General features: G+C 42.8%; 1 protein-coding gene across 1 annotated transcript in view; it reads right to left on the bottom strand.

Moving 5' to 3' along the window:
- Positions 1 to 14680, bottom strand: part of baz2ba (bromodomain adjacent to zinc finger domain, 2Ba) — a 414581-nt gene that overhangs the window by 85715 nt on the left and 314186 nt on the right. The window contains 1 exon segment of the mRNA XM_068035275.1: positions 3089 to 3233. Within this exon segment, the coding sequence (XP_067891376.1) occupies positions 3089 to 3233 (145 nt within the window).

The raw sequence follows: 14680 nt of genomic DNA, 5'->3' as shown, positions 1-14680 counted from the left end.
GCAATCTATCCTCTAACAGATTACTAGAATGCTGAGGTGCTGGCCCAGGGGAGTGGCAGCGGCTCCATATAGCATGAGCCTACTGACTCTTCTTACGATGACATCCAACCTTGCTCCTCGATCAGCGCCTTTGCTGCTGCCTGTCAGCCAGCCAGCCGAGACTGCTACCACCCATGTGAAGATGGTGCAGTCTGAAGTTGGCCTCTCGGCTCAGAGCTGCTCAAGGTCACTCTCCAAGACAACCTGCAGTCTCCTCCACTGAAAATCTGCAGCCTTCTCCAACCATTGTACAGCCACTGTGGGCAGCACGTCATAGGAGCATTTGGACACATGTAGGCACATGGAAGAAAAGCACTCAGGAAAGCACAAGAGTGATTAGTTTAATTTTGTATGCAATATGTCATGGTTTAATTTATAAATTTGCTTTGCAATATTTATTTTGTGTTGGTTCTTATTTTTGCATTGTGGCCAAGCAGACGACATGATGGTCAGTGATAAAGGGAAGGTAAGGACTGTGGGTGAATGGGGAATTGGAATTGAGGTTACTGGCATCACACTTGAATAAGCTCTTCAGGTATAGCCCGGGCAGTAAGGGGTGGTCTAGTATGAACTCCCCTTCCTCCTCGACTTTTCCAACAGTTTGTCTTGCTCTCCATGGCCTCTGCTCATTCTCCAGGTTATGCTTGATTCAAAGAAAAAAGCCTATTATAGTGAGAGCAACCGGTTTGTGCAGAAGCCTTGAAGTCAGCAGAAAGTACTTCAACACCTGCCACACCACCCCCTGTAGACTTTTGAAATTTGCAACATATAAGTATGAGAACCACCAAAAATGAGCAGATTGTAACAACAGCTAGAAGAAATAAACCAGCAACTAACCTGTAAGTAGTTAATAATCGCTTTAAATAGCAATAGTGGGGGCTCTTTCCTGCTGCTGAACGCATGTTCAGCTGTGCAAGGTTAAGAGGGGGCATTGGCTGGAGCGGGCAGTTCCAAAATGGCAACTTTGACAGCGTCAAATCAGTGTTGCACGCTGATCGATGTTACGATCTGCTTGCTCTACATACTTCTGGTAGACATTAAGTGCGTGCTTAAATACCTCTTTACCAAAATCGTGTGTGGCGCACTTCGCATCCAAAGTGTACATGAATGCGTCAGATTTTGGAACCCCAAAGGCACTCAGCGCCCAAAAAGCAGGTGGTACCTAGCCCAATTTCACGTCTTTAATCGCTACAAAGATTATCGATTATTAAACACTATTCTTCTTGCTTATGGATGTACATGTAGAAAAACAACTACAATTTTACATTCAAGTGATTAAGCCAGATAGTCAGGAGTAGTGGAGTATACTGCTATAATGTGTCCTTTGTATTTCTGAATCAAGCATTGAGTTGTTATATGTTCGACAGTCTGTTCTGGGTGACCAAAGACGCACATTGGACAGTTTTTAATTTTCCATTTGTGCCTTAAGTATCTGCTGCATCTGCCATGGTTTGTGCAAATGCGGTTTAGTAATGCCCATGAGCTTCAGGGAAGATCAAATCCAAGGATTTGCTGCATCAGGTCTTCCATGAGACATTTGTTTGTGACTTATTAAGACTACTTACAATGTTTCCTACATCACAACGTTTTCTATGTTACAACTGTAACTACACTTCAAAGAACTTAATTGGCTGTAAAGTGCTTTGAGACGTTCAGTGGTCATGAAAAGTGCTATATAAATGCAAGTTTTATTTTAGAAGAGCAAATATTTCCTTGGGTAAGTCGTCTATAGTCATGACTATTACCAACCACAGCCTTCAATTAAGGCCTCATATACAATGAAATGGGGAAGATCACCGGACTAAAGTACAAGGACACCTTAAGTAAAAAGATTGTCCAATCTCTTATCACCCAGAAATAAGATAATGGCAATTGCTATTTGTATGTGCTAACTCTGTGAATAAAAGGCAATTATGATTTTGAAAGGAGATTACTCGAGATTAGAATATTAAAAAAAAATTAATGAAACTGAAAAGTGGCAGCTTGGCTCAGGGTATATTACCATGGAGTTGGAAGATGCCGGGTTTAGGCTTTGCTCCTGGATTTCACTTAAAATGTAGTAATGTTGGAGGTGTCATCCTTCCATCAGATTCTAAAGCAATAGCCCACTTGCCTGCCCAGTGAACCAGGTGGATGTTAATAGCAGCACACATTTTCCTGGTCTCTTGGCCAATATTTCTCCCTTAACTAACACCAATTATAGTTAACTAGTTATTAATGTCATTGTTTAGTTTGTGGGATCTCGCTCTGTGCAATATGACTGCTGCATGTTCTTACATAACAGATGGTGCATTAGAAAATAATTAATTGTATTTGAAATACTTTGAGATGCTTCAGAGATGTGATAAGGCTCTATACAAATCTTGTTTCTTATTTTAAAAAGGAAAAAAATCAAGTTTAATCAACTTTTTCTATGTAAGATATTAAACAGTTCAACAAAATCTAATTTACTTTTTTCTAAAGTAGCATCTGTATTGGCATGCTTCAATGAACATTACTGTGTAAATGGTTAAAAATGGACTGAGGGCTATAAATGTAAATTTCCTAGTATAGTCATGACTCACTAATTCAAAAATTTGTTAAATAAATGCTGCAAGTTTTTAAATTCTAAATTCTGTTTAAAGAATAAAAATGGAAGACTTGCCAAATGAAACAGGCAGAAAGAAAGCAAAGTCAAAAGAAAGAGAGACAAGCTGCCCTTACCATGTCATATTGCATACCTCTTGGCATCTGGCCAAACAGGTGCATTGAGAATGATCTAGCTATTCTCTGATGATACTAAGAAGTATCTATTAATGGAAGAAAGTGGGCAGAAAAGCCACAGGTGCATGCCCATCATCAAAGTGACAGTATCCCCATTTAAAAAAAAAATCACTGAATTAACTATTTCCTATCTGCACCAAGATTAGCGGTTTCTCTAATTTATCGTCTTAGTTTGATTATAACATGCTAATTTACAATGATTTCAGATACCACAGCAATAAGATTCATACTAGGAACCTTGAGTAGGTTTGGGACATGTAGTAAAAAGAGGCTTGCATCCCTTTACCTTCTGCACTTTCCATGCCTTCAACAAACACACCTCCACACTGGGGAAGTACCCAGTAGCGCCGTTTGTAGCGATCCTGGCCAAATGTCATGGCACGCAATGAATGAGAGGCCTCAAACAACTTCTTACGGTACTGGCTTTGTTGCTGTTCAGATAAAACATCTATAGTCAGACAATGCTATGCATCTTTACAAACATATTTCTACAGTATTGAACATGACATAGAAAAAGATACACTTCACTGCTTAATTTTAGTACAAGCATGTTTCACAGTAAATGGAAGTGCTGTAACATGACAAGAATATTTACTTGATTCTGACCAGTACAAAAGAGTAAAAGTACAATCCGCTACAGTGAAACAAATGTAAAATATATTGTCCTGATCAGTTAGATGTCTATTGTGCAATAGGTTTACACCACCACAATTTGAACTTTGATAGCATCGACAATACAAAAAAAATCCAGGGACGAGATATACAGGGGAAAAATGGATACTGATCCAAAGGAGGTGGTATTAGGAGAGGTGACTAAAATCTTGATCAAAGAGATGGGTTTTAAGGAAGGTTTTTAAATAGGAGAAGGAGGTGGAGATGCAGAGGAGTTTAAGAAAGGAATACCAAGCCGTAAGACTTAGACAACTGAAGATACAGCTGGCAATAATGGTGCAAAGGGAAGGAGGGATGCCCAAGAGGCCAAAGTCAAAGCTTAAGGATGGTTGGGGGATGGGGTGGTGGAGAAATTGTAGCTTAAAAGGATTGCACAGGTTGGATGTGTCTAGAGTAAAACTCTGATAACTCGCCATAGTATATTTCACTTACTAGAAGGCAAGTTTGAATACATTCTGGGAAAATAAACATCCTATCCCAGTCAAAAGCCCAACCCATAAAACATTTTGTGATAGAGGCATCTGCTTATCTATCCTGACACTACATTTGATCAGCCGCTTCAATGCTCAAATACTGTTAAAACAGAAGTCAAATAATCAATGCCTTGGATTATTAAAAATCCCAGGATAAATTTAAATCTCTCAGGTCAGAAGCTGGAAATTCTGCGGCGAGTAACTCACCTCCTGACTCCCCAATGCCTGTCCACCATCTACAAGGCACAGGTCAGGAGCGTGATGGAATACTCTTCACTTGCCTGGATGGGTGCAGCTCCAACAACACTCGAGAAGCTCGACACCATCCAGCTCAAAGCAGCCTGTTGACTGGCACCCCATCCACAATCTTAAACATTCACTCCCTTCATTACCGATGCACAGTGGCAGCAGTGTGTACCATCTACAAGATGCACTGCAGCAACTCGCCAAGGCTCCTTCGAGAGCACCTTCCAAACCCACGACCTCTTCCACCTAGAAGGACAGGGGCAGCAGATGCATGGGAACACCATCACCTGCAAGTTCCCCTCCAAGCCATACACCATTCTTGGAACTATATCGCCGTTCCTTCACTGTCACTGGGTCAAAATCCTGGAACTCCCTTCTCAACAACGCTTTTGGTGTACCTACACCCCAAGGACTGCAGTAGTTCAAGAAGGCAGCTCACCACCACCTTCTCAAGGGCGATTATGGATGGGCAATAAATGCTGGCCTAGCCAGCGATGCCCACATCCCATGAACGAATAAAAAAAATGGTATCATCCCTTTTTGGAAGAAGTTACGACAAAACCATGTTGAAATAGCAGTCAAGAAACTAAAAAAGTGAGAATTTATTTGCGACTTATTCCATAGAAATATCGCACTGATTAATCGGTTATACTAAATACAGACCTGTATTCCTACAGGTTTGTCAAATGATAATTTATCCAGTAACAGTCAAAGCCTAAAATGACACAAACAGATGCTGTGCCCTAAAAAGTATTTCAAATCACACCCATTACTCGACTACTTGTGCAGCTCTGCATCCTACTTAGTTATTTGTCAACACCCATCTGACTTAATAGGAAGATTGTTTGGTCAATAATAGAGTGGATTGTCGACCAGAAAACCGTAACCCTTTGCCTGCAGACTATTAGAGGTTACCTGAATAAAAGGTTACATTGGGAGTTTACATAAACTATACAGCAAGCAACACTCTCATAAATAATACAAAAATACTGTCCTTGAATAGAAGTACCTCTATCTAACTGAATCTGGTTTCTAACTTCTTCCCAGGGTACAACAACAGGAGCGTCCCTGATAAACTAATTGTTGCAGCCTATCCCACTACTAAACTGGCTTCCTGTTTTCTTGACTATTCTTTTTCCCTTATCCAATCTCTAGCCACCTACATTTATGACTCTCCTGCATTCCCTCCTTTTCAGGATATACAGTCCCTCTACATCTTTGCTCTTTACTAGGATGATCTCAGACCCTCAGCTTTTTTCTTGAACAACCACCCAAACAAGTCCCCATCAACACATTTCTCTATCTCGCTGATCATGAACAAATTTTCTTTTAAATCATCGCAAGTGTCACTATGAGAACTCACATGGGTCAGAGCCAAACCTATCCTTTTGCAGGATTTGCAGAACACTTTTAACTTTAATCCTACTCAGACACCAAACTGACCTCTTTCTCGGTTGCAAATGTCAGTTCCTGCTTTTGCTCTGGTCTTAAGAATTTCTTAACTATGCTTCTGATTTCATCCCACCACTCACCTTTGCACGGTCTATTTCTATTATCATTTCACTCAATCTCTGGCAACAGGCTTTCCAAAGGCAACAGAAGCCCAGTCATTCCTAGAATTACCTGATTTCTGCTTTTTTTTTTTTAAAGAGATACAGCACTGAAACAGGCCCTTCAGCCCACCGAGTCTGTGCCGACCAACTAAAACCCATTTATACTAACCCTACATTAACCCCATATTCTCTACCACATCCCCACCATTCTCCTACCACCTACCTACACTAGGGGCAGTTTACAATGGCCAATTTACCTATCAACCTGCAAGTCTTTGGCTGTGGGAGGAAACCGGAGCACCCGGCGGAAACCCACGCAGACACAGGGAGAACTTGCAAACTCCGTACAGGCAGTACCCAGAACTGAACCCGGGTTGCTGGAGCTGTGAGGCTGCGATGCTAACCACTGCGCCACTGTGTCTCACTCTGTTTCCTATAAACCACACATCTATTTCAATGTCTCTGTCACATCGCCACTGATTTATTCCACTTTCACACCAATACTTCTGAAATATCCTCCTTTATTCTCAGCTGACACTTTCCTCAGAGGATAACAGGGTAGCTGGCCATGTCTGTCTCAATGTTCATGCCTCTCCTCCCACAAAGATAATCCTTATCCTCACCTATCCTGAGAGTCTTTCTATTCGCCAAGTATCTTATGACATTTCTTTTCACATGATCCCACCAGTGAACACATTTTGCCTTCCCCATCTCTTTCCAGAAGGCCCATTCCCTCTAAATACCCTTGTTCATTCTTCCACCAGCCCAACATTCAGCTTCTTTCCCCCCAGCACTTTCCCATTCAACTGCACAAATGGGGGAAGTACATGTGAATACCTGTCCATTCACAAAATTCTCATACCACTGTCCAGAACCCCAAATGCTCCTGTGGAACAGAAATTCATGTGTACTTCCCCAATTTAAACTACTACGTTCCCTGCTCACTATGTAGTCTCCGCTACACTGAAAAGATAAAATGCAGATTAGATGCTCATTTAGTCAAAACACCTCCATTTTGTCCACAAGTGTGATCCTGAATTACATGTGACTCATCTAAGGATGAAGGATGGACCAAATGGCTTCTCCTCATGACATGCGCAATAAGACACTGTAGAATCTTGGCTTTTTTTTGCCAGCAGTCATCGTACAAGTCTGGCATGGATGGGAATGCTCTGAAGACTGGGATATATTAAAAAGCATTCAGCATATGCTTAAGTATACAGTAGCTTCAGAAAGCACATATGCTTACATCTACAAACACTTCATAATTTTTTTGTTGTTCATTCTTGGGCTGTGAGCATCTCTGGCAAGGCCAGCATTTGTGGCCCATGCCTAATTGCCCTCGAGAAGATGATGGTGAACCACTCTCTTTAACCACTGCAGTCCATGTGGTGTCAGCCCACAACCGTGCGAGGCTAGCACTATTTGAAACTATTTTTTATTTAAACTATTATTTAAAACTAAGCCTGTACTGCTTAAAGGCAGCCTGCATCTCTTCAAGGAGAGAGAGAGACAGCGAGAGTTCACCGAGAGCAGGAAATAGCGAGAGAGGAGTGCGACTAGCCGTTGTCAACAAGTGTTTGAAAAGAAAAATCGAGGTTTGACATCACAGGAAAGTCAGTGATCGGCTGGTGAGTATTTCCTAGTTATCTAAACCAGGTGTGTCTTTTTTAAGGTAAAGTTTATTTCTACTAATAAGGTGTATTAAGTATGAGTAGGGTTTATCAGTATTAAGAAGGTTTATTAACATTAGTAAGGTTTATAAGTATTGGTAAGGGTTTATTAGCAGTGGCATGGTTATTAGCTAACAGATAAAGGAATGGCAGGGTTGCTCAAACCTCTCGAGTGCACATTCTGTGCTATGTGGCAATTCTAGGATTCTTAGAGTCATAGAGAGATACAGCACTGAAACAGGCCCTTCAGCCCACCGAGTCTGTGCCGACCAACAACCACCCATTTATACTAATCCTACATTAATCCCATATTCCCTACCACATCCCCACCATTCTCCTACCACCTACCTACCTACACTAGGGGCAATTTACAGTAGCCAATTTACCTATCAACCTGCAAGTCTTTGGCTGTGGGAGGAAACCGGAGCACCCGGCAGAAACCCACGCAGAGTCACAGGGAGAACTTGCAAACTCCGTACAGGCAGTACCCAGAACCGAACCCGGGTCGCTGGAGCTGTGAGGCTGCGGTGCTAACCACTGCGCCGCCCTTCTTGTATCTTGGATAACCATATGTGCATGAAGTGCCATCAGTTGCAGCAGCTTGAGCTCCGGGTTTCGGAACTTATGCAACAGCTGGCGTCACGGCAGTACATCCATGAGGTTGAGAGCTTCGTAGATGGCATGTTTATAGATGTGGTCATCCCGCAGCTTAAGAGTTGGCAGGGAGAGAGTGAATGGGAGACGGCCAGAGTCAAGAAGAGAGAGGCAGGTAAATGCAGGAGATCCCCGAGTGCATCTCACTCTCCAACAGGTATTCATTCAATCTGAATATTGAGGAAAGTGATGGTTCATCTGGGGAGTGAACCCAGAGCCAAGGCCATGCCACCACGGGTGGCTCAGCTGTACAAGAGGGTACAAAGAAAACTGGAAGAGCGATAGTGGTAGGAGATTCAATAGTCAGGGAAACAGACAGGTGTTTCTGTGGCCGCAGACGTGATTCCAGGATGGTACGTTGCCTCCCTGGTGCCAAGGTCAAGGATGTCACTGAACGACTGCAGAGCACCCTGAGGGGGAAGGGTGAACAGCCAGCAGTCTGTTCACATAGGTACCAATGACATAGGTAGCAAGCAGGATGTGGTCCTGAGTCCTGTGGAAAAAGTTTAGTGAGCTAGGAAAGAAATTAGCAAGCAGGACCTCAAAAGTAGTAATCTCCAGATTATTCCCATTACCACGTCTAAGCAAGTATAGCAATAGGAGGATAATGCAGACGAATACGTGGCTGTAAAGATGGTGCAGGAGAGAGGGATTTAGATTCCAGGGACACCGGGACCAGTTCTGGAGAAGGTGTACAGGCTGGACGGGTTGCACCTGAAGAGAGCTGGGACAAATTTCCTTGCAGGGCAATTTGTTAGTGTTATTAGGGAGGGTTTCAACCAACTTGGCAGGGGTGTGGGAACCAGGAGGAAATGTCATAGAGACATACCAAAGTGCACAGAATACTGGCAGAGATAGATAGAACAAGAGTAGAGAATAGTAAGTTATTAGGTGGGGTCAGAGAAAGGGAGAAAGTAATAAAGTCTAAATCAGGGTTAATGTGCATATATGTGAATGCGCGGAGTGTTGTTAATAAGATTGGTGAGTCAGGCACAGATTGACATGTGGAAATATGATGTTGCAGCTATAACAGAGACTTGGCTCAAAGAAGGGCAGGGCAGGTTGTTAAATATTCCTGGATACAAGGTGTTCAGGAAAGATAGGAAAGGAAAAAAAGGAGGGGTGGCGATATTGATTTTGGAGTGCATTGCAGTGCTGGAGAAGAAGGATGTGCCAGAGGGGTCAAGGACAGAATCAATTTGGCTAGACCTAAGGAACATAAAAGGTGCAGGCCACCTACAAATGGAAAGGATGTAGAGGAACAAAATTGCAAGGAAATTACAAAGGGTGAAAAAACTATAGGGTAGTCATAGTGGGGGACTTTAATTATCTAAACATAGACTGAGATAGGAATATTGTAAAGGGCAGTGAGGGGCAAGAGTTCCTAGAGTGTGTTCAGGAAAGTTTTCTACTGCAGTATGGTTCAAGTCCAACGAGAAAGGAGGCACTGTTGGACCTGGCCCTTGGGAATGAGGCGGGCCAAGTGGATCAAGTGTCTGTAGGAGAACATTTAGGGGATAGTGATCATTGTATCATAAGGTTTAGGCTGACTATGGAAAAGGACAAGGAACAATCCAGACGAAGAATAATTAACTGGGAGAAAGCAAATTTCAATGGGCTAAGAACGGATTTGGGACAAATAAATTGCAGTCAAAAGATGGCAGGAAAAATAGTAGCTGAGCAATGGGCGACCTTCAAGGAAGAGATAGTTCGGGCACGGTGGAGTTATGTTCCCTTGAAGGGGAAAGGTAGGGCAAAGAAATCCAGAGCTGCCTGGATGACAAAAGAAGTAGAGATTAAGATGAAGTAGAGATTAAGATAAAGAAGAAAGAGTGTGCTTATGACAGATGCCAGATAGAGAATACTATTGAGAACCAGGCTGAATATAGAAGGGTCAGAGGGGAAGTTAAAAAGCAAATAAGAGAAGCAAAGAGAGAGTATGAACAGAGACTGGCAGCTAACATAAAAGGGGATCCCAAAGTTTTCTAAAGACATATAAATAGTAAAAGAGTGGTAAAAGGAGGAGTGGGGCCAATTATGGACCAAAAAGGGGATTTACGCATGGAGGCAGATGGCACAGCTGAGGTATTAAATGAATACTTTGCATTGATCTTTACCAAGAAAAATGATGCAACCTAGGCAATGGTGAAAGAGGAGGTAATTCAGACAATAGAAGGGTTTAAAATTGATAAAGAGGTGTTAGAACGGCCGTCTGTACGTAAAGTGGGTAAGGCTCCAGGATTGGATGAGATGCATCCAAGGAAACTGAGGGAAGTGAGAGTGGAAATTGAGGAGGCACTGACCATAATTTTTCAGTCTTCCTTAGACTCCAGAGGACTGGAGAAATACAAACATTACACCCTTGTTCAAAAAAGGGTGTAAAGATAAGCCCAGCAACTACAGGCCAGTCAGCTTAACTTCAGTGGTGGGGAAAATTCTAGAAAAATTAATTCTGGACAAAATTAATTGTCATATGGACAAATGCCGGTTAATTTCAGAAAGCCAGCATGAATTCCTTAAGAGAAAATCATTTTAAATTAACTTGCTGGAGTTATTTGATGAGGCAACAGAGAGGGTTGTCGAGGGTAATACTGTTGATGTGGTGTACATGGACTTGCAAAAGGCATTTGATACAATGCCACAAAACAGACTTGCGAGCAAAGTTATAGCTCATGGAATAAACAGGACAATAGCAACATGGATACGGAATTGGCTGAGTGACAGAAAACAAAGAGTAGTGGTTAATGGATGCTTTTCGGACTGGAGGAAGGTTTGCAGTGGAGTTCCCCAAAGGTCAGTGTTGGGACCCTTACTTTTCCCAATATATATTAATGACCTAGACCTAGGTGTAGAGGGCACAATTTCAAAGTTTGCAGATGATACGAAACTTAGAAGTATTGTGAACTGAGAGCAAGATACTGTAGAACTGCAAAAGAACATACAAGTTGTTCATGAACTGGACGGACAGGTGGCAGATCAAGTTCAATGCAGAGAAATGTGAAGTGATTCATTTTGGTAGGAAGAATATGGAGATATAATAGATAAAGGGTACAATTCTAAATGGGGCGCAGGAGCAGATAGACCTGGGTGTATATATGCATAAGTCATTGAAGGTGGCAGGACAGGTTGAGAGAGCGGTTAATAAAGCATACAGTATCCTGGGCTTTATTAATAGGGGAATAGAGTACAAGAGCAAGGTGGTTATGTAGAACTTGTTTAAGACACTATTTTGGCCACAGCTGGAGTATTGCATCCTGTTCAGGGTGCCGCACTTTAGGAAGGATGTGAAGGCGTAAGAGAGGGTGTAGAAAAGATTCACGAAAATGGTTCGAGGGATGAGCAACTTCAGTTATGAAGATAGATTGAAGAAGTCGGGACTGTTTTCCTTGGAGAAGTGAAGGCTGAGAGGAGATTTGATAGAGGTATTCAAAATCATAAGGGATCTGGACAGAGTAGATAGGAAGACACTGTTCCCACTCATGAAATGATCGAGAATGAGAGAGCACAGATTTAAAATAATTGTTAAAAGAAGCAAAAGTGATATGAGGAAAAACATTTTCATGTGGAGAGTGGTTAAGGTCTGGAATGCGCTGCCTGAGAAAGTGGTGGAGGCAGGTTCAATTGAAGCATTCAAAAGGGAATCAGACTGTTATATGAAAAGGAAGAATGTGCAGGGTTATGGGGAGAAGGCGGGGGTGTGGCACTGAGTGAATTGCTCATTCGGACAGCAGGTGCAGACACAGAATCACAGAACTGTTACAGCACAGAAGGCCGTTCAGCCCAGCGTGTGCAGACTAACCAATTTATGTCCAAGCCAAATCTCTTACCTGTTAGCAAAGGTGCACTTTTAATATAATGTAACTATATGATACAGACAGCTTTCAAATGACATTGGCCACGCAGGTAATCTGCCCTCAAACTGGATAGTACATGATGAATATTGCAGTTACTGATCGTTGACATACTTGCAAAACCTGTCCTTCAATCCAATTTGCAGCAAACAAAACATAAGATAATGACTGTTTCGAACGTGGTCATTGAAACATAATACATTTTTACTATGTCTTCATGCAGTTTTTAAAACTGCAAATGCAGCATGGATTTTGTTAAGGAATCGTAGACAGTTCATCAGATTCAAGTTTATTAAAGTGATCCAATACATTGTAGTTACTAACTAATGTATAAGCATCCTGTTTTTGCCAATATCACTCAGCCCCATTACACCGTACTTTTGTATTCATGAGGAATTTACAGTGCTGACTTCCGGAGATTTCCTTGGATTTTCTTGTCTGTTTTCCCCTCAATACAAATTCTGGAACAATGTGATTCCAAATGGCTAGCGGCGGGCGGAATTGCGACATTTATATAAAAGTAATAGTCCAGCAGCTTTCAACATGTCACTGAGCTTGTGTCTCAAGTGAAAGTAATGTGGGCCAGAGTGTAGAAAATCAAGACATTCCCTAGGTAACTTTTGTCATTTTAAAATGAGTTTACATAACACAAGCCTTTAAACTTGATTTTAAAATATGCTTCTCTCCACAGATGCTGCCAGACCTGCTGAGTATTTCCAACATTTCTTGTTTATATTTCAGATTTCCAGCATCTGCGGTATTTTGCTTTAATTTTAGTTTAAAATAACCTAGCAGCTTGGCTATTTTGAGAACACAAGGTTAAAGGCTTTTGAGGAGGGGTGTCCAACCTTTTTGCATGGAGGGCCACATTACAATTTTCGTCTTACATGGGGGGCCGGTGAGACAATTTTGGAAAGATAAAATCATAAAAAATTTATCTTACTATTCATCATGTTACGAGAGTGCTTCTATTTTTTGTAAAATATGTTTTTAAGGACTTATTGTTGAAATATGGACATGGATTAATCTGGAAGCTTGAGGAGATGCTGAACTCTCTCTGCCTCTCTCTCTCTCCCTAGCCACCAGCCCGCCACCACCACCCCCATTGCTGAGAGTGGGAACAGTAGTTTCCAAATTTCGGACAGATATGTGATTTTCCAACAGGCTTTTAAAAAAAATTGGAACCGGACGGAAAACCATGAAGCTGTCCTGGCAGGTGCTGGGAGCTGGAACAGCGGTTTCCGAACTTCGAACCGTATCATGGTTTATTTTTTGAAAGAGATCACCAGAAGGCTTCCTGGACTTGGCTTGTAAACAAACTCTTACTGGAAGGCACCTGTTCTCAGATAAAATACCAGAAAGAGCTTGTTGGTTTGATTTGGAGAAGACGTTTACAGAGAAGTGACAGGTCAAGATTTATAGAGGTCAGGAGGTTTGCCTTCTGGAATATTTTTGGTTTCACTTTGAATTGTAAAAAAAAAACAGTTGGTTTTTGGCTGCCAAGAAAAGCCAGCTCATCTCATTTCCTTTCTTGGAAAAAATCCTGCATATCCAGTGTGTCAGTCTCTTCTTTCCTCCTGCACTTCAAGAAACCCTGCATATTGAATGTGTGGGAACTGAAACCTCTGTTACTGCATTTCTGCTGTAAGGCTTATCTGAAGCCTCTGTAACCGCATTTCTTGGAAAGCCTACCCAAACCTTCAACATCGCCTGGAAAGAACTGTTCTAGGGAGATCCCAGTGACAGCCGTCTACACACATTTGGGATGCCAAACCAAAACAAAGGCCTCCTTTCCATATCTTCTCTTTTTTCTTCATGAATGAGCAAGTATTCAGCCGAAGTGTTTCTATTGAAATGGAGCTCGAAAGCAAAATTCCCTTTTATTTTTTCACTTAACCGATGTATGTATGTGTGTGAGAGGGGCAAAGGACACAGTCGGTGATGTTCCCCCACCTCCCTTCTCGCAGTGGCTTTCTCACCCCAGCTCGGTGGCGTCCCTTCCTGTTCTTTGACACCCCCCACCATTGCTCTCTCTCTCTGACCCCCTCTTGCTCTCTTTCTCTGCTCCCTCACACCCCCCTTGCTCTCTCTGTCTGTCCCCGCACAAACATTCACTCTCTCTGTCCCCGCACAAACATTCACTCTCTCTGTCCCCGCACAAACATTCACTCTCTCTGTCCACACACACACACACACACACACTCTCTCTGTCCACACACACACACTCTGTCCACCCCACATACACTCTCTGTCCACCCACAAACACTCTCTCTCTCTCTCTCTTCCCACCCCCACCCCCAACCGCTCAACCAAACACTCTCTCTGTCCCGCCACGCTCGCGTCTCTCTCGTTCTCTGTCCCCCCGACGCTCGCTCTCCTCTCTTTCTCTGTCCCCCCACGCTCCGCTCTCGTCTCTTTCTCTGTGTCCCCCCACCTCGCTCTCATCTCTCTCTCTGTCCCCCACGCTCTCCCCCCCTCTCACACCCCTCTTCGTTCTCTCTCACACCCCCCTTCTCTCTCTCTCTCTCACAACAAAAAAACACAAAACAAAACAACCCCCTCCACACCTCTCACACCCCCCTTCTCTCTCTCTCTCTCACAACCCCCCTTCTCTCACTCTCTCTCACACCTCCCCTTCTCTCTCTCTTCTCACACCCCCTTCTCTCCTCTCTCTCTCTCTCTCTCACAAACCCCCTCTCTCTCTCTCTCTCACACCCCCCCTTCTCTCTCTCTCTCTCATCACACACCCCCCTTCT

This window comes from Heterodontus francisci, chromosome 7, assembly GCF_036365525.1.
Source record: "Heterodontus francisci isolate sHetFra1 chromosome 7, sHetFra1.hap1, whole genome shotgun sequence".
In the NCBI taxonomy this organism is placed as follows: domain Eukaryota; kingdom Metazoa; phylum Chordata; class Chondrichthyes; order Heterodontiformes; family Heterodontidae; genus Heterodontus; species Heterodontus francisci.
This window is presented reverse-complemented; position numbering and strand designations above follow the sequence as displayed.